The sequence below is a fragment of the Squalius cephalus genome (assembly GCF_949319135.1).
Source record: "Squalius cephalus genome assembly, chromosome: 8".
Taxonomy (NCBI): Eukaryota; Metazoa; Chordata; class Actinopteri; order Cypriniformes; family Leuciscidae; genus Squalius; species Squalius cephalus.
This window is the reverse complement of record NC_137129.1, coordinates 15727153-15754434: the sequence shown is the minus strand read 5'-3', so window position 1 is coordinate 15754434 and position 27282 is coordinate 15727153. Positions and strand designations below refer to the sequence as shown.

General features: G+C 36.4%; 1 protein-coding gene across 2 annotated transcripts in view; it reads left to right on the top strand.

Annotated features, from left to right (window-relative positions):
* The first annotated feature begins 22270 nt into the window (after window positions 1-22270).
* The window catches only part of rnf19a (ring finger protein 19A, RBR E3 ubiquitin protein ligase), a 33749-nt gene continuing 28737 nt past the window's right edge, over window positions 22271-27282 (top strand). For both annotated transcript variants that reach the window (XM_079878056.1, XM_079878055.1), the window contains exon 1: window positions 22271-22439. In XM_079878056.1, coding sequence (XP_079734182.1) covers window positions 22409-22439 — 31 coding nt within the window. In that variant the 5' untranslated portion in view covers window positions 22271-22408. The remainder of the gene's footprint in view (window positions 22440-27282) is intronic.

The window sequence follows — 27282 nt, the reverse complement described above, 5'->3', positions numbered from 1 at the left end:
TTTTATAATGGATAGATGCACTGTTATGATGGATAGATGCCCTTTTTTGATGGATAGATGCTCTTTTATAATAGATAGATGCACTTTTATGATGGATAGATGCCCTTTTTTGACGGATAGATGCTCTTTTATAATGGATAGATGCACTTTTATGATGGACAGATGCTCTTTTATAATGGATAGATGGACTTTTATAATGGATACATGCACTTTTATAATGGATAGATGCACTTTTATAATGGATACATGCACTTTTATAATGGATAGATGGACTTTTATAATGATAGATGCACTTTTATAATGGATAGATGGACTTTTATAATGGATAGATGGACTTTTATAATGGACAGATGGACTTTTCTAATGGATAGATGCACTTTTATGATAGACAGATGCACTTTTATGATGGACAGATGCTCTTTTATAATGGACAGATGCACTTTTATAATGGACAGATGGACTTTTATAATGGACAGATGCACTTTTATAATGGATAGATGCACTTTTATAATGGATACATGCACTTTTATGATGGATACATGCACTTTTATAATGGATAGATGGACTTTTATAATGGATAGATGCACTTTTATAATGGATAGATGGACTTTTATAATGGATAGATGCACTTTTATAATGGATAGATGGACTTTTATAATGGATAGATGGACTTTTATAATGGACAGATGCACTTTTATAATGGATAGATGCACTTTTATGATGGACAGATGGACTTTTATGATGGACAGATGGACTTTTATGATGGACAGATGGACTTTTATAATGGACAGATGCACTTTTATAATGGATAGATGGACTTTTATAATGGACAGATGCTCTTTTATAATGGATAGATGCACTTTTATGATGGATAGATGCCCTTTTTTGATGGATAGATGCTCTTTTATAATGGATAGATGCACTTTTATAATGGATACATGCCCTTTTATAATGGATAGATGGACTTTTATAATGGATAGATGGACTTTTATAATGGATAGATGGACTTTTATAATGGATAGATGTACTTTTATAATGATAGATGGACTTTTATAATGGATAGATGGACTTTTATAATGGACAGATGCACTTTTATAATGGATAGATCCACTTTTATGATGGACAGATGCACTTTTATGATGGACAGATGCTCTTTTATAATGGATAGATGCACTTTTATAATGGATAGATGGACTTTTATAATGGACAGATGCACTTTTATAATGGATAGATGCACTTTTATAATGGATACATGCACTTTTATAATGAATAGATGGACTTTTATAATGGATAGATGCACTTTTATGATGGACAGATGCCCTTTTATGATGGATAGATGTACTTTTATGATGGATAGATGTACTTTTTTGATGGATAGATGCTCTTTTATAATGGATAGATGGACTTTTATAATGGACAGATGCACTTTTATAATGGATAGATGCACTTTTATAATGGATAGATGCACTTTTATGATGGATAGATGCCCTTTTTTGATGGGTAGATGCTCTTTTATGATGGATAGATGCACTTTTATGATGGACAGATGCTCTTTTATAATGGATAGATGCTCTTTTATGATGGATAGATGCACTTTTATGATTGATAGATGCTCTTTTATAATGGATAGATGCACTTTTATAATGGATAGATGCACTTTTATAGTGGATAGATGCACTTTTATAATGGATAATGGATAGATGCACTTTTATAATGGATAGACAATAATAGATTTTTACAGCGATTGATTCCTGCCGGTTCCATAATGAGACTGGCGTGGCCAGAGACATTTTGGGCACTGCGGCATATTAAATATATTATAAATAGTTTTTCCGCGTTAGAAATACAATGTGTGGCGAGAGGGCGTGACAAAAGACCGAAATGAGTGACTGTCACGTTACACTTGAGAGCCCTGACTGCACTGTAGCAGTTACTGTTACACTGTTTAACCTGCAAGCTAGCTAGCCTGCTAGATAGCTAGCCTGCTAAAAACACCAAGCTTACATTAGCTACTTCTACTATTCCCCACCAATTCACAAGCACAAGAGAAAAAGTATTTTGTACTTACATTTAATACCCCTGGAACTCAATGGAAGTTGTTTGAAGATGACATAGTTGGTAGTGTTGTTATAACCAGTCAACTGAACCAACAATCTTTTCACAAAACTGACAAAACCTCGTCAAACTGTCAAAATCCATCAACATTCCATGCATGAGCTACTTTCTGACATCATATCTGAATATCAAAATACATGATAGAAACATTTTGTTAAACCATTTACAAGTGTTATGTTTACAACACCATTGACTACACTATTGAAACAATTACTTTTTATTACAACTGTACATGAATAAATAGGCCATTTGGCCCTGGACTAATAGGGTATTCTATTTGTCCATTCTATTGGCTCTATTCTATTTTGAAGACTTGTGCTGGCTGCACAAGTCTAATTTAAGGCTCTCACAAATAAATAGTATGGGTATATTATACATTTTCTGAGTCATCAGAGTGCCTTGAGTATTGAAGTTGTTGAGTTTTGTGTCCATGTTGTTCTTTCATGCCACAGGGATAAAAGAAAGCATACAGTTTAGGCGGAAATTGTGAAAAAATGTGTGTTATTTCTGGTTTAAAGAAGTCTTGTGACCTCTGTGTTTGTCAGACAGATTCAGTACTGGGCTTAAATGAAAGCCTAAAAGGTCCCCTTTCCAGCGATACCAAGCACCATATTATAGAATATTGATAATATCCCTAGCATGAGCCTAAACCAGATATACACCAGATTTCAAAAACGGAATTTATTTTAGGGGGTTAGTAACTTCATGAGCTCAAAAAAGTGATTTCGCTACCACCGCTGCACTGCTATCGTGATTTTTCTAATACTAGGGGTGTATACCTTGCCAAAAAACAATGATAGCATTTGCCCCCCCGTTGATACCGATGGACCCCCCTGGCTCATGGACTATGTATACTTATTTAGAATGCTGAGAATTACAGCTTTTAATGCAATCATTTTTTGGAGAAAGCAAGAATCCCCAGTTTTAAATGAGTAGATTTAGTTTCTAAAGTACACTATGGGGAGGATAACATGAAATTAAGAGCAAATGTATACATTTTGAAAAGATATGTGCAACTCTAAAATCAAAGAATATTCCATAAAATAAAGGAATATATATTAGCCTACATTAACTACATTTTTATATAACCCTCCCTCCCTTTTATTTCTAGTTATTTGTTATTTTATTTATTTACTTATTTAATATTGAATATTTGATATTCAAATAATATTACTTGAATAACTATTAGGAATTATGTGTCATTATAAGAGTTTGATATAAATATGTGAATGTTAAATTTTTATTAATATTTATTTATTGTTTTTTGTCTTTTCCCCCTTAAATCATATGTAAAAGTGTCTATGTACTTTTTGGTTATTGTTCTAATCATGTGTGTTTTTAGGCTATGTGTTGGTGGGTATTATCACAAAAGAAAAAAAGTAGAAGGAAAAATAAGGAATATTTATTGGGGGAAAATATGATGTCTTTAAAGGAACTGTCAATTTGTATAATTGTGTTAAATGTGTTTGAATTGAAAGACATAATAAAGTACATTTTATATATATATATATATATATATATATATATATATATATATATATATATATATATATATATATATATATATATATATATATACTAAAATATTTGTTATTTGGACATTAGATGTGCCTTATTTAGAATTTTAAACCTGTGTGTATTTTTATGATAGCAATAACTGTAAAGGGGTAATAACTATTGTAATGGGGTAAATCAAATGTAGGCTATATATATATTGTATTTAGGCCTATCTATCTATCTATCTATAGGCTATATATATATATATATATATATATATATATATATATATTGTCTAATTTATCATTGTAGCCTTATTTAAGTTGATTTTCTGTATACTGTGTATTTATTTTTGGACTAATAGTGGTTAATAAAGTCCAGTAATGGTATGAGAGAGTGTCAGTGGTAATATCATTGTGTTCCTATTGGTCAGTGTTAGAGGATCTGTGTAACAACTGAGGCTTAGCCTGACAGTTAGCCTGCCCTGGACCAGGCTAGTTTCCCAGCATAAGTTGCCAGGGTAACTGAGTTTGAACTATTTTAAGTTTACTTTATGAAACAGAATCCACCGACAATAAGCCTGACTAACCGAAATAAGCCTGGTTTATACTCTAATCTTGGTTTATGGAACAGCCCCCTGGTCTTCCAGTGAAACTCAACTTTAGGAAGAACTTAAGGAGTATTAGAAAGAAGTTAAGCATGACATATATGCAAAGTTCAGTGAGTCAATGCCCTTGGAGAATGGCTGCTTTAATCGGTAAAAAGTAGTAGAGTAGTAAGCCGCATGGTATACAATCTTCAAAATATCTTCTGAGATCTACCTGTGATCATGCAGATTTCTACTTCTTTTCTATGCAATTTTCACCAAGACTTGTGATTTTTACCTGGCGAACCATAAAATGGCCAAAAAATCTTTTTGACTTGCATTGATTAATGAACTCTAGCCATATCAGGACAGTAAATAACCACCTAGAAACCTAACTATGATTAGATGCTTCAGAAGTATTTTTCTTTGTTAGTTAATGTTAACTAATGTAGTTAACTAATTTTAACAAATAGAACCTTGTTTTAAAGTTATGTTAAATTATGTTGCAATGTTAAACTTATAACACATGAAAATGTTCTTAGGTCTCAAACAAATTCCACATTTACTTGACACAATCAGACTCTTAAAGGGCAAGTTGGGCAACTTCAGATGGTTTGTACTTAGTTTGTGTTTGATGTGACCTGTTTCAAAATGAGCAAGTGTTGAAATCTCCATGTTCAGTTTTTCAGTGTCACAAGAGTGTTTTGTTATCACATGATGTATTCTGCCATACCGACCTCACTTGACAAGAATTTTTTTTTTCACTTATTCACAAAATTCACTTGTTTCAAAGAAAGGAATTTCTGGAACATCCAATGGTGGAGAGTAACGAAGTATCCTACTTAGTAAGGCTACAGTACATAATTCAGGCCTGGCTCCAGCTTTTGAGATGTAAGGTGGGCCAAGTGAAATTCCTGGTGGGCCAAGACTTTTAACATTATTTTATTTTTCCACATAACAAAACTTTACATTATAACAAAAGAGGCAGGTCTTGAAAGGGACTCTATATTTACAGGGCTCAATTAATTCTAAGAACCTTTTACAGGTTCATTTCAGTTCATTTCATTTTACTTACCTAGCAAAACTTTTCACTGGCCCCACCACAAAAAAAAAAAAAAAAAAAAAAAAAAAAGTATTACTGGTAGAATTTTGATAAATATAAAGACAAGTAAACCGTCAGTGATAAAATATGACTTAACAACAAATTACAAGCAATAGCACAAATAAATACAATCAGGACAGGACTGAGGGGGCTGGGGGCCCCTGGGCTTGAGTTTATGTTGGGGCCCTAACTACGCTACAAATTACCTCAACTAGAACATCATTATGGAGTAGCACAAAATACACAAATGTAAATATGCTTTGAGGTTCCTAGAACAATTAATATGCAACGTGCCTATAGTCAAAGTTTAAAGGTAATATTAAATCGACATTATAAAATACAGGATGTGCTCTCTCAGTTGAGAGAAGATATAAACCCTGAAATATCACTGAGCAATAAAGCCAGAGATGATCAGTTTTTTTTTATTTTTATGTATTGTCATATCAGTGTCGTCAGATTCTTAAAATAAATGCAATAAGAATAAAAAGACACTGTATGGCTATTACCAATCAAATTAAATCAGTATCAACAAACTTAATGCAGCTCATATGCAACATGAATGGATTTACACTTAAATTATGATTGCATACGCATTACTAAGCAATTAATTAATTAATTACCGTTATATACTTTTTTTCTTCAAAAAGTAAGGGGTTACTCTTAATTTTTCTTTAATTTAATTACAGTTACTTCTGATGTAATTCTATTAAATGCTGTATAGACTTTATACAGATTTTATATAAAACAATAGTAGATTTAACATAAAATATTATGTTTATGTTTTGTAACCCTCTCCCTTTAAATACTTTGGTCAGTTCAAGAATAATTTATGCAATTTTATATTTATTTGAAAGAATTAAAAGAGCAGTTTATAGCTTTGCATTGTTCAACTGCTCAAGGTTGATATGGGATTGACAAAATAATTAGTAATAAGTAATGGAATTCTTTTGAGAGAGAAAGTAATTAGTAGTAATCTAATTACACTGTGGAGGATGTAATTAGTAGCTAATTAATTAAGTTTTTTAAAGAAACTTACTCAATACTGTGCATAAATTATGTTTTAACAGATTTAAAGTTGCAGTCCGCAGTTTTTCCTCTTTGTCGCTATCTCTGTTCGAAATCTGCAATTGTAGTTATTCGCGTAATTATCAACTTTACGTGGGTTGTGCCTCGGCACGGCACAGCATGGATAAATCCAATGTTTTGAGGAGAATGTGTGGCTGTCAGTCACCGCGCCACTGTAGATACTGTCATTCGGAATCACAGATTCTACTTTTTGGAAGTATGACCAACATAAGAATTTTCACCGGAAAATGTCGTCTGAACAAGTAAGTATCATCCACTTTTGTTCTGACCAACTAAGGGGAAAAAAGCATTGCAGTAAATCGCGCCGATTAAATTTAACGATTGCGTCAAACCGTGCAAATTATACTTTGTTCTCAAATTGTTAATGTTAACAACATCAGCACTGATTGACTGCATTTAATGCCCTTCCGATATTATCCTTGTTTCCGCATGGGCCGGTTGCAGTCTCTTTTTTTCTCCTAAGTCCGAAGTCTTTCGCGTTTTACAACGGCTGAATCTCCAGTTGTCACTGGTGATTGTCGTTTGAACCTTTCTGGATCCGCCATCAAATTGATAAATTTATCTTTATCAAGTGCTGCGAGAAAAGGCTATAAATCTCCACCTCCAACATCCTCACACGCAATATAGCCTACTAGCCGAGATACATTTATATGTACAGATATGGCGTAATGATGACGCAAAGACGAATTTCCGTGGAAATCCACCAGTACCACTGGAATTAAAAACATTATTACAAGCTTACCATTTTGAATCGAGCTAAGGCAAGCAGATAGTTTTGAACACTGGCTGGTTATGTACTTGCTCAAAAATTTATTTTGGATAATTTTTCACCCAAAAAAGCTATGGACTGCAGCTTTAATGTAGACATTTTAATTGATTGAAAAATGAAACAATAGGCTACTTTTTAAATATGAAACTAAAACCAGGGATCTCAATTTATTTCTATCTCAGTGTAAAGGAATCATGTAAGATTGTGGCCAAAACTGGTACTGCAATCACTTTCAAATTATTGTAGAGCGGTGTATCCCCTCCCTATCTCTGGAATAATCGACAGCTCTGACTCTGGTCTGTTGTTGGTGTGTTAGAAGTGAATAGATCAAAAGACTTATGAGACTTTCTGCAGATATATCGACGACAAACATTGAATTCAATTGCAGCATTCTGTGTCCATAATGGCGCTGTTTAGCAGTGTATTTAGACAACTGTTTGAGTGTTTTGCTCACTTCTTGCGCAGAGAGGGGACACCTCAGAGAGCACAGCAGTGTGCAGCGCAAGAATTAGCAGCAGTTGAGAAACTTCCAGAGGAGTGTGAGGCCTTCGACACCACTGCCAATGACAGAAAGTGCAGGAGGAGACACCGCAAGGTAGTCCACTCCTGCACATGATGAATTCTTTGCTCTGAGACGTCCTCCCAGCCTGGAAGCCTGAGCCGTTCACTTCCCCGTTTGAGTCATCTTCACAACTCAGCCTGGTGGAAATAGAGGATGAGGAGAGCAAGTATGTGGAGTACACAGGGAGCACCATCCGGGCCAGTACTTTACTCAAGTCTAAACACCCCCAAAGGTCAGAGTCTGAAATGAAACCGAGAAAGATGGTTGCTTGGCTGGAGAAGGACAGTGAGGTGCAGGAGGAAGCGTGGGCAAGCAAAGGTGTGGAGGTCCAGGGCCCCACTCCAACAATTGATGAAGTCATTGCTGTGAGACGTCCTCCCAACCGGAAGCCTCAGCCGTTCACTTCTTCCCTGTTTGAGTCACCTTCACAACTCAGCCTGGTGGTCAAAGAGGAGGAGGAGAGCGAGTATGTGGAGTACACAGGGAAGAGCATCCGGAACATTGACTTAAGTCTGAACGCCCCCAAAAGCCAGAAGCTGAAATGAAACCGAGAAAGATGTTTTCTTGGTTGGAGAAGGACAGCGAGGTGCAGGAGGAAGCATGGGCGGACGAAGTGGAGGAGGTGAACCCAGTGAAATGGGAGACTCCACGGCCATACAAGTCCATTCGGATGATGCCTCTCAGATCGATGAGCTCTCGATGAAGCTCGTCTGTGAATCCTCTACTGACGGTCCCAAGAATGAGACCCAGCACAATGTGAACGTCCAGAAAAAGAGCAAAAGAAAAGTGCCATTTGTTCTGTTCACCTAACCTGGATTTCCCCATGCTGCCTTGCGCGCAGCGCGATTTTATTCACGCTGCTAGGCAGCCTGGACACCATGGACCAGATTTTCCCCTCAAAAAGGGAACCAATCACAGAACGGGGAGGGAGCAGCAAGACGATGACGACGTCTATGCGACACACCGAAGCAGTTTGTTTATATCTATGGATCCAACATGGCATCAGACGCAAAGTTACCTTTCGATGCAGCCTTAGATAGTGTTCTAAGTAGTTTAGAACGCAAGTTTATTTCGTCTTCTTCCTCGTCGAATTTCTGTCGCTCTACATACGTCATCTGGTATAATTTAAACGATTGGCTATGAGCTACGTACAGGCGCATTTGATAGACATTCGTAGCGCCCAATAAACGGCTCTGGGCATTCGTAAACCACGCCTCAAATACGAGAAAATGAACATATGGTTCCCAGACCACGTCTCAATGAGAAGAGGTCTGACGTTAGCCAGGCTACTGTTCACCTAGGTGGAGGAGAAGGACAAGAAAAGGAAGGAGAAGAAAATAATCAAGGAGAGGGAACGAAGAGAAAAAGAGTTGCTGCTTGAACGCTACATGAACGATCCGAAACTGAAGCACTTGTGGATCAACAAGTGTTGTACCCCTGAATAGAGGGGGAGAAGATTAATCACAAAACTTGCTCAATGTTTCTCCACTGCGAACATTATGTGTAATCTTTTGAAACAATTGGCAATAAACAACTTTCCAAAAACAGCATCATTCACATTCTTTCTGAAAACTTACATATTTAACAGTTGGTCACATGTGCTGTTAATAATGTGCACCTCTAATCCATAACACTGTTTAAAGTGTACAAAAAATACAATTAAGTATTTTTAAGGCATTTTGTAGTTAGGCTATATTATCTGGATATCTAAAATTCTCTTTCTCATTCAATTTTTACATTTACATTTCTCAAAACCCGTGAATCAAGCAATCAGCACTAAATATACTTAATTAAACATTAAATACAAACGTACATACCACATACGCACTAACTAAATGTTCTCTACATGTGCTCTCGCGCCATTAATGCTCAAAATGGAGCTCTGAGCTCATGCACCTCTGAACTAATGAGCTTTAAAACATTTAACTCGACACGCAATCGCTATAATACTCACATCTGCAAATGCTTAAACAATATACACCATTAAATTAACATAACTGGAATTAATACCTGAATAGAGGGGAAGAAGATTAATCACAAAACTCGCTCAATGTTCCTCCACTGCGAACTTTGTGTAATGGAAAAACCCCGCGAGTTCTCCTAAGACAAGAGTAATCGATTGCACGTTGCATTGTGCCAAACTAATAAATCGCAGATGAACCCAAAACCCACATTTTTTTTACAGTCTATGAAAATTACACACAAAATAATTATTTACAATTTTATAAACCTTTATACACACATTCAAAATAGCGTGACTATAGTGCTGTCAATGTTTCCCAGATTTTGTTAATTATAAAATACATATTTCAATCTGTCACACAAGCACAACCGCAACTAGGCTACAACTCCTCCTAATGCAGATCATCATCCCTCTTCCCCTTTAATCTGTGTAAATAAAAAAGTGTGCAAACTAAAAGTTGAAAGATCCATGACTCTTCCTAACAATTAAAACACAAAACAAGTATAATATGAAGTGAATCAATTTGAACTAATTTGAATAATTGTTTACCTAGAACAGCAGCAGAAAGTGAATTCAATGCAGTTCATCATAACAGTGGAGTTCACAGATCATTATATTCTCTCAGATGTGGATCCATCAAATCCATCACCTCCATGTTCGTCTTTTCATGTTTCTTGTCTGCTGTTGTTTTTGGCAACAATTGTATGTGTATATATATATATATATTTATATGTCTTATTCAGAGTCAAAGACTGCACACTTCATGTGATCATATAAATCGATATATGAAAGTAAATAAATTTGTCTAAATAAAATAATAAAAGTTGTGTTAATGAGACTACTAAAACAAAACAAAAAAACAAAAAAAATGTTTTACATGAAAAACAAAGGAGGTGGCAGCAAGTCACTGCTTTAATGAGTGAGTTGAATCCTTCATTCAACCGATTAATTCACAATTGTCACATCCACCGTCTGTCTTCCTCTTCTTCTTCTTCTTTTTGGGTTTTTAAGGCAGCTGGCATCCTTTGAGTTGCATTACTGCCACCTTTCGGTTTTAATTACCCTTTGTTCTCATTCATACTAAATCCTCCTATCTAATCCAGTTATCTTCAGAAAACCAAATATCACTTTCCTACCCTCCACACTCTCTCCATACTCCAATAAACTGTCTGTCTTCCTCATCTGTGTGTGCACTACACTTCCCATCATCCTCCTTGGCACACCTGCACTCTATCAGCCATCATCACCTGCACTCCCTCGTTAACTAGCCCTATATATTCATCAGCACTCTCCCTTCACTCCTCGTCTGGTCTTGTCAATACAAGACTCACAGACTCCCTTCCTTCTCCTACCTGCATACTTACCATTGATCCCGATCTTCTTCAGCCTGTCTTCAGTCCAACTTCAGAGAATCTTCATCTGCATCTGCAAGAGAAAGAGAGACTTTGTTATCATTCAGTTAAGCTTTCATCTGATATTCAACTTACTGTTTACTCACCTGTTACGCTGTACCGATCCATTCTGCAAATTAAAGCATTTAAACTTACCATCTTGCCTGCTTCGTCTATACGAAACCTGACAACAATAGCCTAACATCATTTATTTAACTTAGCAAACGACTCTATTTAGAAATGGATAGCATAATAGCCCTTTCTGGTAATTTAATTTTTAAACAATTCAAATGAATGCAGCAATGAACTACTGTTTCAAATGTTATTGTACACTTTTTTTTTTTTTTTTTTTAAAGGAGACCGAACACAATACTGGCAGTATGCAGTAGACTAGTATTACATTAGAAGGATAGCTGATGGCTCTATTGACTTATTGATGAGTAACAAACATTGAGTCCGTCAATCACCTCTTATTTCTCCGAAGTTTAAACATTACATTGCCTGTCTGTCATTGATCTCAGAGGGTTTTTCTCTTTGCATAACTCATGTCAGGATACATCAATATGGGCCGCAATCCTCACAGGTGTGTGAGCATTGAGAGATACTGAGTTAAAGCTTGTGGTTACAAAACTTAGTGCTAGCAGTGTTTGTAGAATGTGAAATTGCAGGGTTTGCAGGATTGATCTTTCTGAGGTGCTTTACCTTCAGCAGGAATACAGTGTTGCTATGCGGTTGCCACAATGTTCTGAGTGATTATATTAGATTAGCATTTTCTAGGGTATTCTTGGTGGTTATTAGTTTGTAATTGCTAGGGTGTTCTGGGCATATTGGTCTTGTTAAGTTCAAAAGTAACACGCATCGAAAATTGGAAAAATCGGTCACACTTTAGATTAAGCCGGGCTCAGACTACAGGAGTTTTTAAATCCTAACTGATTATGAAATCAAGTTGCATCACCCACATAAAACCAGGGACACACTTAATGGCTGTAAGGCCGTTTATGAATGTCATTTGATACTTACAACTGATCAGATGAATCTTCACAGATTTCTTTCCCTCAAACATCAAACAATTTGAAAATTGTAGCGCATCACACACTGCAAGATAGCACCTTCACGTGACTAACAGGGAAGCTGATGTAAACATGTAGGCCTAAGTAGCAGATGTACGCAAGTTCATGACTTATTGTGAAAAAGAAGTGCACTTTATTGTATTGAATGTGCACTATACTTCAGATCTTAAGTATATATATAGCCTATATGTATATATATACAGTGGAGAGAACAAGTATTTGATACACTGCCGATTTAGCAGGTTTTCCTACTTACAAAGCATGTAGAGGTCTGTAATTTTTATCATAGGTACACTTCAACTGTGAGAGACGGAATCTAAAACAAAAATCCAGAAAATCATGTATGATTGTATGATTTTTAAATAATTAATTTGCATTTTATTGCATGACATAAGTATTTGATCACCTACCAACCAGTAAGAATTCCGGCTCTCACAGACCTGTTAGTTTTTCTTTAAGAAGCCCTCCTGTTCTCCACTCATTACCTGTATTAACTGCACCTGTTTGAACTCGTTACCTGTATAAAAGACACCTGTCCACACACTCAATCAAACAGACTCCAACCTCTCCACAATGGCCAAGACCAGAGAGTTGTGTAAGGACATCAGGGATAAAATTGTAGACTTGCACAAGGCTGGGATGGGCTACAGGACAATAGGCAAGCAGCTTGGTGAGAAGGCAACAACTGTTGGCACAAAGAATTGTTTCTGTACCAAATATTAAAGGGATAGTTCACTTTGAAATTAAATTTTGGTATGTTTTAGCTTACCTCAAGGGCAAGATGTAGGTGTCTTTTTTTCCGCAGTAGTTTCAATTTTGATATTTTTAGGTCAAACCGTTCTTGTCTCTCAGTCAGATAATGCAGGTCTGTGGTCACTGTCTCAAAGAGCATGCACAGAGTCCAAAGCCCAAATGTGTGACGTGTATCCTAGTGTGTTCCTATTGTATATATCTATGCACCAGTCTGCGCACACGTCACACAATAGGAAGCGCCCGCGCCTTCAGATGACTTGGACGTGGCTGTGTACAAAAGGTAAAAACGATATAAATACTGTTCGTTTTCTCACACAAACTGCTCGTCTCGTGTCTTAGGCCATCAATGTGTACTTACGATAGGGAATTGTTTAATTTGGACGATGGGGAATTGTTTTAATTTGGACTTATTATTTTGCATGCTCTTTGTGACAGTGACCACAGACCTGCATTATCTGACTGAGAGACCAGAACGGTTTGACCTAAAAATATAAAAATTGAAACTACTGCGGAAAAAAAGACACCTACATCTTGGATGCCCTTGAGGTAAGCTAAAACATACCAAAATTTAATTTCAAAGTGAACTATCCCTTTAAGGTCTGTTTTTCTGATGTATCAAATACTTATGTCATGCAATAAAATGCAAATTAATTACTTAAAAATCATACAATGTGATTTTTCTGGATTTTTATTCTAGATTCCGTCACTCACAGTTGAAGAGTACCTATGATCAAAATTACAGACTATATTTATATATTATTTATTTATTTATTTATTTATTTTTTGCAGATAATTTAATATGAATGAAATAAAAGAGAAGTACACTTTCTTGACTATGGCCTGCCCAAATACTCACACTTGCAGTTTTTGCACTTGACCACTTGTCTACCTACATGACGTATTTCCTGTAATCTCGCCGAAAGTAGTAGGTCATCCGGGTACTTTTTACCTACTCTTTAATGAGTACCGTGAATTCAAACATATTTTGTCACATACTGTTTTTCGGCTACTACAGTATATAATAGTGAAGTATGCGATTTCAGATTCAGCCCATGTTTCTTTAACACACTTAAGTACATTATTAAAAAGTGCACTTTGTAATAATGTCAAATTAAAAGTTTTTCTTAAAAGTAAATATTAAATCATTGTTTAATAATTTTTGTTGTGCTATAAAAAAGTACTCAAGTATGTAAAGTACTTGATTTATGACTTTGTTAAATTTATGATTTTGACAGTAGTGTTATTTAATATTCCATTTAAAGTAAATACATTTTAAATATACCAAATTTGCAGAGGCGGACAGAGTACACAGCTTCATTACTTGAGTAAAAGTACAGATACCCCTTGCTAAATTTTACTCAAGTACAAGTAAAAGTACTACAGTCAGATGTCTACTTAAGTAAAAGTACTAAAGTAGGCCTACTTGTTTTTAAAAGTACTTGAGTATCAAGAGTACAAGAGTACATTTTCTAAATATTGCATTACTACTGCCACAGTGCTTACATTGGTAAACACAGCAAACACTTGAAGCGAAAACTATCATTAACTTGTTCCGAAAATTGAAATAGTCTGGCGAGGTGGGGCCACGGCTTGGCACATTCCCGATATGTGGCGATATTTTTTTTCCCAGGATGGTAGGGGAAGACTCATGAATATTCATTAGGGAAGTCATCCCTGATTGGTCTAATGACCTACCCCTAACCCCACCCCTAAACCTACCCATCACTGGGGGTCTTATGACCTCCATAACCCCGCCCCTAAACCTACCCGTCACTGGGGTTAAGACCAATCAGGGATGACTTCCCTAATGAATATTCATGAGTCTTCCCCTACTATCCTGGGAAAAAAAATATCGCTCCCGGGATGGACCTGCTGCTTCTTCATCCATTATTTCGTCCATGGTTTCGTCTCTTATCTAAATCTGACCATGGAGTTGACTTTGGCAGAAAGCTGAAGGTGATTGCTGATAGGCTGTCCCAATCAGTTGCGCCTGCACAATCCAATCACATTTGAGAGGGTTTCCGAGATGTTTCTTTTTTCCTTTCCCTTTTTTTTTTTTTTTTTTTTTAGAAGAAGTAACGGGTACTCACAGTTATGGATAGAAATGTAGTGGAGTAAAGAGTACAATATTTGCCTTTCAAATGTACTTGAGTAAAGTCATGAGTACTCCCCAAAAATGATACTCGAGTAAAGTACAGATCCCTCAAAATTGTACTTAAGTACTGTACTCAAGTAAATGTACTCAGTTACTGTCCGGCTCTGCAAATTTGAAATGTATAATTACAAATGTGTAATTTAAAAATATATTTAAATGCATGGCATACAAGTTTCAATATGACAATAGCCGCGTTTCCACTGTCGGGCCAGGGCCGGGCCAGGGCTTTAAACGGGCCGTGCCGGGCTAATAGCCTCGGGCCAATAGCACCGGGCCTGCGTTTCCACTGTCGGGCCAGAAGCTCCACAGCGCTTCACTAAAACACGCCCGTAACACGCCTCTCTGGAACAACGTCACACTAACCCATCCTTTCACCAACAAATGGAAGTTTTATCAGAAAACTAATCAGAAATCACTGGAAACAGCGTTGAAAACAAACACGATAAAAGCGGCCGTTTGCTAGCATTTTTTTTGTTTGTTTACTTGAATATTAAAAACCCATGCATCGATGTTTTACCACAGATTTAAAATAAAAAGTGATACATTGATAATAATGAATTAATTTATGTCAAAATTGCACATTAGTCACTCAGAAATAAATTACCGTTAGGTCTATTTCACAAAAGAAAGAGGACACACTTACTTTTTCAGTCGCGTCTGTTTCTTTATCATATTTACATCACATTTAGAAAAAAATGATAATTTCTACAACTTTATGCCACGACCTGAGGAGCTTTAGCAATCTCTCGACTCCCATACAGATATTTCAGTCAGAGAAACAGAGGAAGCTCCCGAAAAAAAAGTTACTTTATTTTATGATAGTCCGGTTTAAAGAGACGAGACGTAGGCTATGACAGATAAAATAAAAACATGACTGTCATAGCCTTTAATGTTGGTCTGATTTCTTCAAGCGTTCGCTATGTTTTTTTTTTATATGCGTATCTTCAAGCGTTTACTATGGTAACGGTTAGCGCGCATAGTCTTTTGCATCACAAACAGAAGGCATTCAAACATGAACGCGAGTTAAATTATTTTATTTTTAAGTCTTTAATGCTGACAGAATCATCCGGCGCTGGTAAACTCCTCCTCTGTTGGTAACCACTCCTCTAGCCCGAGCTGGCCCGCTTTGGCCCAAGGTATTCGACGGGCCAGAAATCCTGGCCGTTGGCCTCGAGTAAGCCCCGATCCAGCCCCGGAAGTGACAGTGGAAACGCGACTGGCCCTGGCACGCACTAGCACGGCCCGGCCCTGGCCCGACAGTGGAAACGCGGCTAATGAAGAATATTTAAGTTGACCATAAATGCTTGTCAGTATATTCGGCCAAAAAAGTACACTTTAACCAAAAAGACAATAGAAGTAAATATGAATTAAAATGTACCAAAGTCCTACTTGAGTTGGTCAAAAGTTGAACTAATTACATTTGATATATTTTCATTTAATTGTAAACAACATGCAACTACGTTCTGAAAACATTATTCAGTTAGCACTTATATTCTTTATTATTTCCATAATATAAAAGTTTGCTAAAGTCTACTTCTTTTTCACAAGGGTTGGTTGAAATAATGTAGCACTTCAGGCTTTAGGTTTGGATTCTAAAAGGAAGGCATTGCCTGCTGGTTGCTAGGGTCTTCTGGCTTTGTGGTTGCCTTTATACTGGTCCAAGTCAAAAGAGTGAAGAATGATATTGGTTTGACATGGCTCAGCACTTCTCAAATGTAAGTGAATGTATTATTCATTTATTTTTTACAGTTGTGCACTGAATTTTGATTCAAATCATTAACCCTAAGCTTAAAGGGGTGGTATAATGCCCTTTTCACTAGATGTAAAATAAATCTCTAATGTCCCCTGTGTGTGTGTGTGTGTGTGTGTGTGTGTGTGTGTGTGTGTGTGTGTGTGTGTGTGTGTGTGTGTGTGTGAGAGAAGTTTTAGCTCAAAATACCGCACAGATATTTTTTTTTGAGGGTGAGCAAAAACGCACCGTTTTGTGTCTGGCCCTTTAAATGCAAATGAGCTGCTGCTCCCGACACAGAGGGTGGGGTTTCAAGAGCTCATGTGTTAGCAGCTCCGATTACGTCACGCAGACACACACTAAAATGACAGAAACTGTTCTGCCTTTTATGTTTAAACAGAGTCAGACAAAGATGGAGAGACTCAAGAAGAAGCAAACACGTAGAATGCAACAGGACGTCTCTGATTGGTTAGTTGATGAATTTATGTTGCTGATGTGGAGTTAACTATCTTCAATTAGCATATTCTATCATGATAATCTATAAGTTTGAGCTGACTCACAAATGTGCTCGACTACAGCAACTCTTCCTCTTCTCAACACGGTCTGCGGGTTCCTGGGGGCGGGGTTTATGTAAATTTTAGGGTTGGTGATGTCACTAACCCTGGAGGAATGTCCTGTAGTAGTCACTACCAGCCATTTGTTATAGTCCTTAAAAACGATTTCTTTAAAAGCAAATATCTCCCTTTGCTTTGAACTTTGAGCGTTGTAACTTTGCAGATGTTGTTTATGCTCAAAAAGCAACATTAGCCTACACAATAACTAAAGTTAGAAAAGTGAAATCATACTCAACCACCCCTTTAACGTCACCATAATGCCAACACATCTTTGTAAATATAGGCTATAGGGCTGGGGGAATAACGCGTTAATCTTTGTAATTAATTTGAGATGTTTAATGCATTAAAAAAAAAATAACGCAATTGACGCAGCACCTTTTTTTTGCCTCGTTTTAATTACTTCCTTTTGCGGCTGTTATTGAAAAGGCCGAAAATATGCCGTCCCGCCCCTCCGTGTTCGGCGATCAGGTTTCATTCTCGCGCACCTTGTTTAGTAACTTCAGGAGCGGGTCTTTTCCGTTCTGTGTGTGTGTGTGTGTGTGTGTGTGTGTGTGTGTGTCGGCGCGCTGCGCTCTCTGCTCAATGTTCCGCTCCGTGTTTGCCCTGCGCGTTCTGCTCTGTCCTTAACGGCCCAAACGCTCCAATCATGTACCGATCACGCACTGGAAAAGCAAAGTCCGCTCAAATAACGTGAAATTTCTCAGTAGTAGATTTCTGTTTGCTGAGCTGGTATAGCCATGCTAGGCAACAATGGTAAAATCACCTGCTCTAATCACATGCTCTGGTAATAATTGTATGACTAGGCCTATACTTTATTTTGATAATTAGTCGAAAATAAATCTGTTAAATCTGAGTTTGTTGTATAGAACTGAATGAAGAATAGTATATTGATATATTGATGTTTAATATTTTAATAGGCTATTTTCTGTCCAATTTGTGTGGACATTTTTCTTTTTCCCCCCCTTTTTTGTGTGTTGTTTAATTTAATTAGTGATTCTACGTTTAAAAATTGATGATTACAAGTTTGGGGGAAATGTGTGAGCAAATTGTGTGATTAATTAGTTGTTTTTTTTTATTATTGATTCCCAGTGCTAGTAAATATGTAGAACTTATATCATGCATTCAGTCACTGGTTTGTCTCCATAAGGCTGAGACCAACCAAATGCGCATGTCTGTATCTACCTGGCTACAACTGCTTGCTCACGCTTGAGTGCTTGAACCCTTTACAACTCTCCTAGGGCCAGTCATTACAATCATGCTCTGATTTTCCCTCCCAACCAGGTGAACATAACATGTTGTCTCAACAGCTGTTCCGTGAAATGCCTCGAGCATCAGAAAGGTTCTTGTATGGCACTAGTGGCGCAAAGGTCATGGTTTTGTTTCACAGGAAACACTGATATGCACTGAATTCAATGCAAGTCACTTTTGATGAAAGTATCTTGCTAAATTACAGCCTGTTTTTACATCTACACTGCAGTAGAAATTATGTAATACAGTGCTAGAAAACCTATTGGCACACAAGAGGGGATACTTAATTTAATTAATCAATCAACAATACTATTGATGAGCATTACCAAACGTGGACGTTTTACACTAGAAACAAACACTGATGTACTATCTTATTTAATACTGTGAAGCTGCTTTGATACAATCTGTATTGTGAAAAGCGCTATATAAATAAAGTTGACTTGACTTGACTTGACAAGAGTAATGCTGAGTTATATGGGGGAAAAAAAAGACTGTCCTCCCCTAAAGTTGAATTGAGTTGCCTTACATTCTGACTCGTGTAGAGTCGAAAAACATCTTCAAAGGGAAGAGCATGATCTCCATTGACACCAGTTGCTATGCCCAGGGCAATACTGTGAGATGGTCATGCGGTTTACCTGGTACACATGAATGAACATGCCCATTATGGCCCTGCTGTTACAGATAGTCAGAGATCATTAAACAGAGTGTACAACCATAAGTAGCTGCATTTGAGTTCCTGACCCACACTTAAAAAAGAAATGTGTATAAAAATAAAAGACTATATATTGAACATGAACATGAAGCCTATTTTTAGTGTTAATGAGAATTAGCGAGATATTTTCTTCACAAAAAAGAAAAAAAATCTCATTCTTATAACTGTAATAAAAACAAACAAACAGTATGTTTTTGAATTGTTAAAATATTTATACATAAGATACATTGTAGTATTTGTTTTCATTTTAATTTATGATTAAAATACAAATAATTAAATATTTTATGTTTTTTTGCTGTAAGTAATGAGAATATATGGCATTCATCACTGACAATTAATAATTTCTTTTGAAAAAAAATTATCGTGATCACAAACTTTTTACGACAATGTACATCTTAAACTTGTACAGTCTGCAGTCAATGATAAGTCTTTGCTTGCCCACTGAGTTACATAATATAACGCTAAAATGCTTGACTTATACAAGTTTGAGCACATGCAGGGTTCCTTACTACAGTACTTGATGAGAAATAACATAGCCTACACTACTTACATTCACGTTACCTCTAGATCATGAGGTCATTAGTTAATTTTATTCATTCCCTTTGTCAACCAACACAGCAAAATAGGCAAGGAAACCTTTAGACATAATAGAATCTCCCTGGTTCCTCTCTCCGACTGAATAAAATGAGTTGTGATTGATCCATGTAAATCATTTATCAATGATTCAGGTTTTCCCTACATCTTGTTGTGTCCTAATACTGATTTTGTATGAATGAATGTGTGTCCCTTCTGTGAGGAACATAGGATACACTCCACTGATGAAAACAATTATGTGGTGAAGTAAATACTACAGATAAAACAAATGTAATTTCTACCTGAATAAGCTCAGGCAAGAATAATATCACACACACACACACACACACACACACACACACACACACACACACACACACACACACACGCAAAAAAACAAAACAAAAAAAACACTCAATTTAAGCTAGAAATTAAAGCCTAAATATCAACTCTACTCAACACTCCAACTTTCTGATACTGGTGTTCCCATCATGCACTGAGGCATGAATAATTAATAAGGTTGCTTTTTCCACTGTTTTCCAGCTGTATTTACACTGTTTTATCAATGCTTTTGTTTTTAGGTTTAGTAACTTGCTGTTTTGTAGAGTTCATTATCTACTCAAAATGTCATTCATACTCAAAAATTATCCAACGAATGTTACCGTTATTGTGCATTGTGTATTGTGTATTATTGTGTACTAAGTATTGAGATCTCTGTAATTGAGTTTATGCCATATTACTTCTATTATGTAGATATGTTGTCTACTACATAAAATCTACAAAATCTAAAAAAATGTTTTCTTGGATGTTCTGAGTAAACCAAAGCACTTTAAAAGCATGGCTTAATGCAGTGTTATATGGTTTAAGTAAAAGTTTACTTGAAACAGAGTATTGCAAAGTAAACTTCAACTAAGTAGAAATTGCTCAACAAACTTTAACTAGCAAAGGTAAAATTACTTATTTTCTTTGATAAGCCTTGATGTTGTGGCCCATTTTTGGTTCCTGCTAGGTTGTAGGGTTTCTATCGGTTTCTTTAGCAGCTAGAAGAGATGCATATTGTGTAAACCTGCAGGTAAAAGCTGTTTCCCCACTCTCTTTCACATTAGAATGAAAAAGGACTCTGCTGCAGAACACATACATATGCAGGATGTGATGCATTGAACACTGAGATGCAAATGGCCCTGTGATTGTTTTGTAAGATGCCATTGTTTGCATGAGTAACTGGGCGTGTGTGATGAGACATCTTTAGCTCTCTTAACACAAGGCACATCATTCCTTTATGTGTTTTCCTTTAGGAAAACATCACTGCAATACATAAAAACAGTATATCACATTTGTAAATAGGACACATCACAAAAGCTTACTGTATTCATAAAACACTATAGAACCATGTGCCCTGCCATCATTAACCAGTATCCGACAGAATTGAATATTTTGCTTGGCTCTGATTAACTTCATGTGAGGAAAGTTTTGTGTTTAAACTCTCTATAATTAGACCCTTTGCTCCATATGGAAATAAGTTTTTGAGTGCGTTTGCCATTTAACTGTTTGACTTTTGACCACAATGATCCAAATTAGCTGGGTTTCCCGGCATGTAATATTAATGGACACATGAAACCATTTATTTGAAAATATAAATAACTTACCCTCACAAAAAAAGACTGTCTGGTACAGTGATAGTAATACCATGGTACTTTAAATATACTTTGCAAAGCTTTATATTTAGATATACAGGAAAGTGAACAAATTATAGTACTATATGTAATACTTGATGCTATGGTCAAGAATGATTACCATACGCCAGTGTATTTCAGAGAATATCAGGTGTGAAAAAAAATAAAACACCATCTAAGAATGTTTGTATAAACTTAATAATATCATACTTTAAAAAATGTAATTTACGTTTTATTGATCCTTGTCTTTTCTGAAATAAGCATGTGAATACATTTGTATCATTTGGTTTTATTAATTTTCAAAAACATGCAGAAAACCGGTAATTCAGTACAATTCTTACTAAAAATATTAAGTAGACCTGATTAAAATATTAAATAAACGTATTTTCCTCTTTTATAAAAATATCGTATAGCTGTCGTATTTGAGTTAAAGAAATCATTTAATAAAAGAAGAGATGTTTTTGGCTCATTTTAAGAAATTAGAAAAGAAACACATTGGATTAAACAGGACAAACAAATACCTTGAGTCTGGGGAAATGGGCCTATGTAAACATTATAAGAAGATTTGATTTACCGTTTTTACTACAATTATTGTTGCTTAGAGGAATTCACATCGACTCTCGCGAGATTTGAGTTTGAACTGATATGTGAGAAGAGAGCGAGACGGATGCCAGTGATTCAGAGCGAGTGAGCGAGTGAGTGGAGGACGGGACACAGGACGGCCCGACTTCAGCCCTACAAAACAACTCCCTAAAGTAGCCTTCTTCTTACACTACACTCGGAGATTTTTGCCTTTATTTGTTACTTGGAATGAAATGCTTTTACGCGGATGACTTGAAAGGTGAGTCGCCGTTGTATTTCATGGTATTAAAGGCTAGTTTGACGGGTTGGCTAACGGTCGTGTGTTCGCTTTCACAGTTTGCTCTCGCTGGCGAATGTGAAAGCGAACATTCACACTAAAATGATACAAAGACGATCCTCACATTTGTATTATTACAACAAATAACCGCCTATTCGATGTTGTACGCCCGCTAGCTGGTGTACAGGGAAGTAAAATCGCTTTAAAGGGCCTGTGGTGGTCCGACATTAGATGGACCTACCGTAGGCATGTAGCCAGCTATCGCATTGTCCATTTGTTTCTGTTGATCAGTTTAAATTCACACCTTTGTAACCAGGAAGTCTGCTCAAATGAAACATTTACCTAGCGTTATCGCTGCGGTTAAATGTCACTAAACCTTTGATCTGCTTTATACAGAGAGATTGTTTTTCTCTTGACTCATTGTTAATGGCTCAGTGGTTCATTTTGCAACAGATTGCACGCCTAATATTTATTGCAAGTTACACCAAATTGTAACTTAGTCGTTTGCTCAGTGTATTTAGACTGTTGCTTTTACATATTGTACGTTGGATTTTTTTCATGTAACGTTAATGGCTAACTTAACTTACGCGAACTAGTAGCCTACACTTCTGTTGAAATCGAGTGCGTTTCACTGTAAACGAGAATTCAGATATGTTGATAAATGTCTTACGTCATCCAGTCTGTGTGTGTGTTCAAAGGCTTATTTAGTGTAAAAAAAAGGGCTTATTTAGTGTAAGGGTTATTCCCCAAGAGAGTTTATTGTAGTAATAGTGAGAATGAGCTAATTTGTTTCTTGGATCATAGCTCTAGGATTCCCGCAAATGTTTTAGCTAAAACTTGTGTTAATCTTAGAACTATGGAAACTGGTGGTCGAGAGGTGTTGACTTGAGTCTGGTGTAAATGTTGATTCAGCATCCACTTTCACATATTATTCTAGGTCACTGTTAGAGGTGTCAGATAAAGAAATGTGAAGTTTATGTGTGAACATACTGTCGTGTCACAAACCCCCCAAAAATGAATAAGTTTGGTCTATTTTCATCATTTTGGCTGTGGGGAAATGGAGGATCGGCATTTGGTGAAAATCCTGCATGGAAGCAGCTTATCTTCAATGTCTACCAATGTGGTCTGACACGGGTCATATTGTACCCCAGAGAAACAGCGGCTGACCACAGACATTTGTCATAGTGGATCACATAGTGTTTTTGAAAATATTATCTTGGGACCAAATAGACATTTGTCCTAATCAATTCAAATTATTTAATTTAAATATATATATATTTATATGGAAGTATATATTTCATTTTTTATTTTATGTTTATTTATATTTTTTATATGTAACTATGTATTGTGTAGACTCATCCAATGAGACTATGCATTCAGGATTTACATGATTTATCAGAAATATAATGAATTATAAATAAAGTCAGACTTAAAGCAACAAGTTTGATACTCACTCATACCCTTTTTTTTTCCCTTAGTCAAAATTTTTGAACAACAAAGTTACACATTACATGGAAAAGGGACAGGTCTATTATTTTGCATTTACACTCCAAGACTTGGCCTAATGCACAGATCATTTGACGTACAGTATCAAATCGTTTTGTTCTGTCCATTGCTATGGTTTATCACTGTCATATCGGATTCAATCATTTTAATATGGTTGCCAATCCAGAAACTTTAAAATGTGTAGCCTAGTTAGCAGCATGAAAAAATATATTCTATACAGAAAGTGGGCAAAGATCGCTGCCTTTGTAATCACACTGAAACTGTCGATTACAACGCAAGGTAAGTTGCACTCTTGCACTGAACCACTGTTTTGAGCGGTGTTCTGGACTAACTAAACTCATCTGATTGGCCATTGCATATCTCAACAGATATGTCTATTATTGCCTACATTGCTCAATGCTGCAAAAAGCATTGTAAATAGAAACCTTTAATTTCCTTCACAGAGCGCTTACCTAAACACTTGCGGGAGCATTTTAAAGCAGCCGGCTATCAGCAGGTACTGGTACTGCAGTATCTTCACTTTAAATTATCAAGTAAATTTACAAAAAATTCATTTTTGGTGGCTGCCAAAATAATTTCAATACAGGAAAATCCCTGATTATGCCTATGTGCATCATGCAAAGCAGTCTTTTATTTAGGATCAGGATTCAGATGTCCTCAATCTAGATCTCACTCTGCCACAGGTTAGACCAGTTTTGGCTAGTTGGAAACCACAAATGAGCCGAGGATCTGCTTGAGAAGGTTATGATGAAGTTCTTTAGGGGAAAACCAGTCTGAGGTAGTGATCCGTGTGTGTTCATCTTGTTTACGAATTCCCCATGGTCTTGTTCTTGACCTTAATCAAAGTCTTGGGCTTGTTTCTCTCTGCGTAGTGGGAGAACAATGGGCACTTTATGCCTGATCTGGAAGTGCCATGCAGTCAGGTGGCTTACTAAACACACACCAAACTGAGCTAATAAGAGTTTGTGTATGTTGAAGGCCAGACATGCCTCAAAATGGCAAGGGATGTTGTTGTTGTACCACTATGGCCAATGTGTGCTAACACAGAGTTAAAATGTGACACAAAACTTTTTCCTACAATAATTAATGTACTTAGTCTTTGCTGTAGAGACAAATGTTTTTGCCTGCCTCTGGTATGAGTGTCAAAATGAGCATTGGTTCTCATTTTGTAATGTAGTTGATGAATTCTTTGTGTGTATAGGTCAGGGCCTCATTATAGGGACCACAGTGTTTATGTGTGCACTCATAAGGCCCCACAATGCAATGGTTTCAAAGACCTCATTGGCAGTGCTGCAGCCACTTATCTAATGACTGGTTACTTTTTAATTTCTATTATGACTTACTTTCAAGCTGAGGATTCAATGTACCAGCATTCCAATTAGTACTGCCAAGGGTTGTTCACTCAAAGGATGATAACTGTTACATCTTCTATTAGTTTTAATAATCATTTTAAATCTACATTACCACTGTAACGACACTGAGGAACGATATCATTGGAATCAATTTCAGAATTGTTTTTTTTTCTAGCTGATGAACGGTAACATTGAAAGCCAATCAGAATCCAACTGAATTTAAAGAGTCGAAGAACAGCAATAAATTAAAGCCCGTTCTATATGACGAAAAATTGCTGAACAATTTTGGAAAAGAATCGAATTGCTATTTTTTTTTTTATTTACCTATATTGCGATTTAATGTTTTTTTAATAAAGTTCTTAACTTCTGTATTCAACAAAGACAATCAATAAATAATTGTAGCCTATAGTATGGGCTACACAATATTATATAGATTAAACATAAACTGTTCTTTCCTGTAGGCCAGGCCTATATCAGGGTTTTTCCTGGGTCAAAATTCTGCAATGACCAATCAGAAAAAAATAAAATAATTTAGGCCTAAGTCACAGTGATCATTGTTTTCATGATCGATTTTCGCTGTCACGTCAGAGTACTCGTGTGCATCCCTAATACAGAGGCCCTTCATAATGCAGAGGGCAACTTAGCATTGGCCCTATAGAATGCAATGTTTAATAAACAGCTGTTGTACTAAATTCTGCTGAAAGAAATTTAGTGCCGAGTCATGATAGTATATATCGTATTGTAGCATCTGTATCGGGATACATATCGTATTGTGACTTTGTTGCTGATACACAAGCATTATATTGTTATAGTTAGCTTTATAGTTGCCACTTGGTGTGGGGCTGCTGGTTTTTTTTTCTAAATAGCGCTGTAATAGCATTTTATTTTGTTAGTTAAATTGTTTTCTGTACATGAAAATGCTTTTCTGTGCTCCTCTTCCCGCATTTCTGAAAGGGAGAATTTTTATCTACCGCTGTGGTGACTGTGTCTTGTGACACAGTGTTCAGGAAATCCAGGGAGACACGTGTTTGTTAAAGGAAGTGTGTACATAGTGTCTGTGTAACTCCATTACTATGAATTTTAATCTGGCAAGGCTTTAGTATATGTACTGTAAACAGAATCTGCCCTTTTGAAAAGGACAATGAACATGAATCACCTGGCGTTCATGTAGGAGAATAAATGCAACTCATATTGTTGATTTATGTATACTGAATTTTTCCACGTAAGCCACTTATGCATTTACGTCATTTTGCATGAAAGCTCAACTGTAAATTCCTAAAAGCTACAGATAAATCTGACCCGAACACTTTCACTTTCGCAAGAGCGCTCTATATACGGAGACTAGTGGAACATGATGGCGATGTGCTGTTATGAAAGCCACATGAATGCAGTTATTTTGATGCAGAGGCATGACTGCTTTTTGTTTCAATTTGTTTGTAATGCAGTTGCCAGTTGAAGTTTAAAATTAAACTTCTGCATTCATGCTCACAGCTCACACACAGTTGATATTTTCAGCTTCACTTTCCCAAGCAGACATTGTGTACAGCCGCCACTTATAGAAAGTCTCTGTTTAGCTCTCATCAATTGGAGCTAAATCTTACTGCTGAATGACCTGGGGAGGCCAGCTGAACTTGCAGCGTCTGGATCTGGTGGTGACGTCTTAATCTCCGTCCTTCATTCAGGATCTGAGAGGGAAGCTCCTTTTAGATTAGCCACTCAACCTACAGCAGTATTACTACATTCAATAGAGTTTGTTAATCTTGCTGTGTATCATGATATTATGATGGCAGTGTTGGGGAAGAAGCTTGAAATCTGTCGATTCCCAATCATAATTTCAGTTTGCAAGGCAAGTTTCACTACAGTCAAGCCATTGTTCTGATAGAATAATAAGTTACTAACAAGCTACTAAAAATACATTGCAGCTATTTCTGCAGATAGTATCTTGATGCAGTCAGAGCCTGATTTAT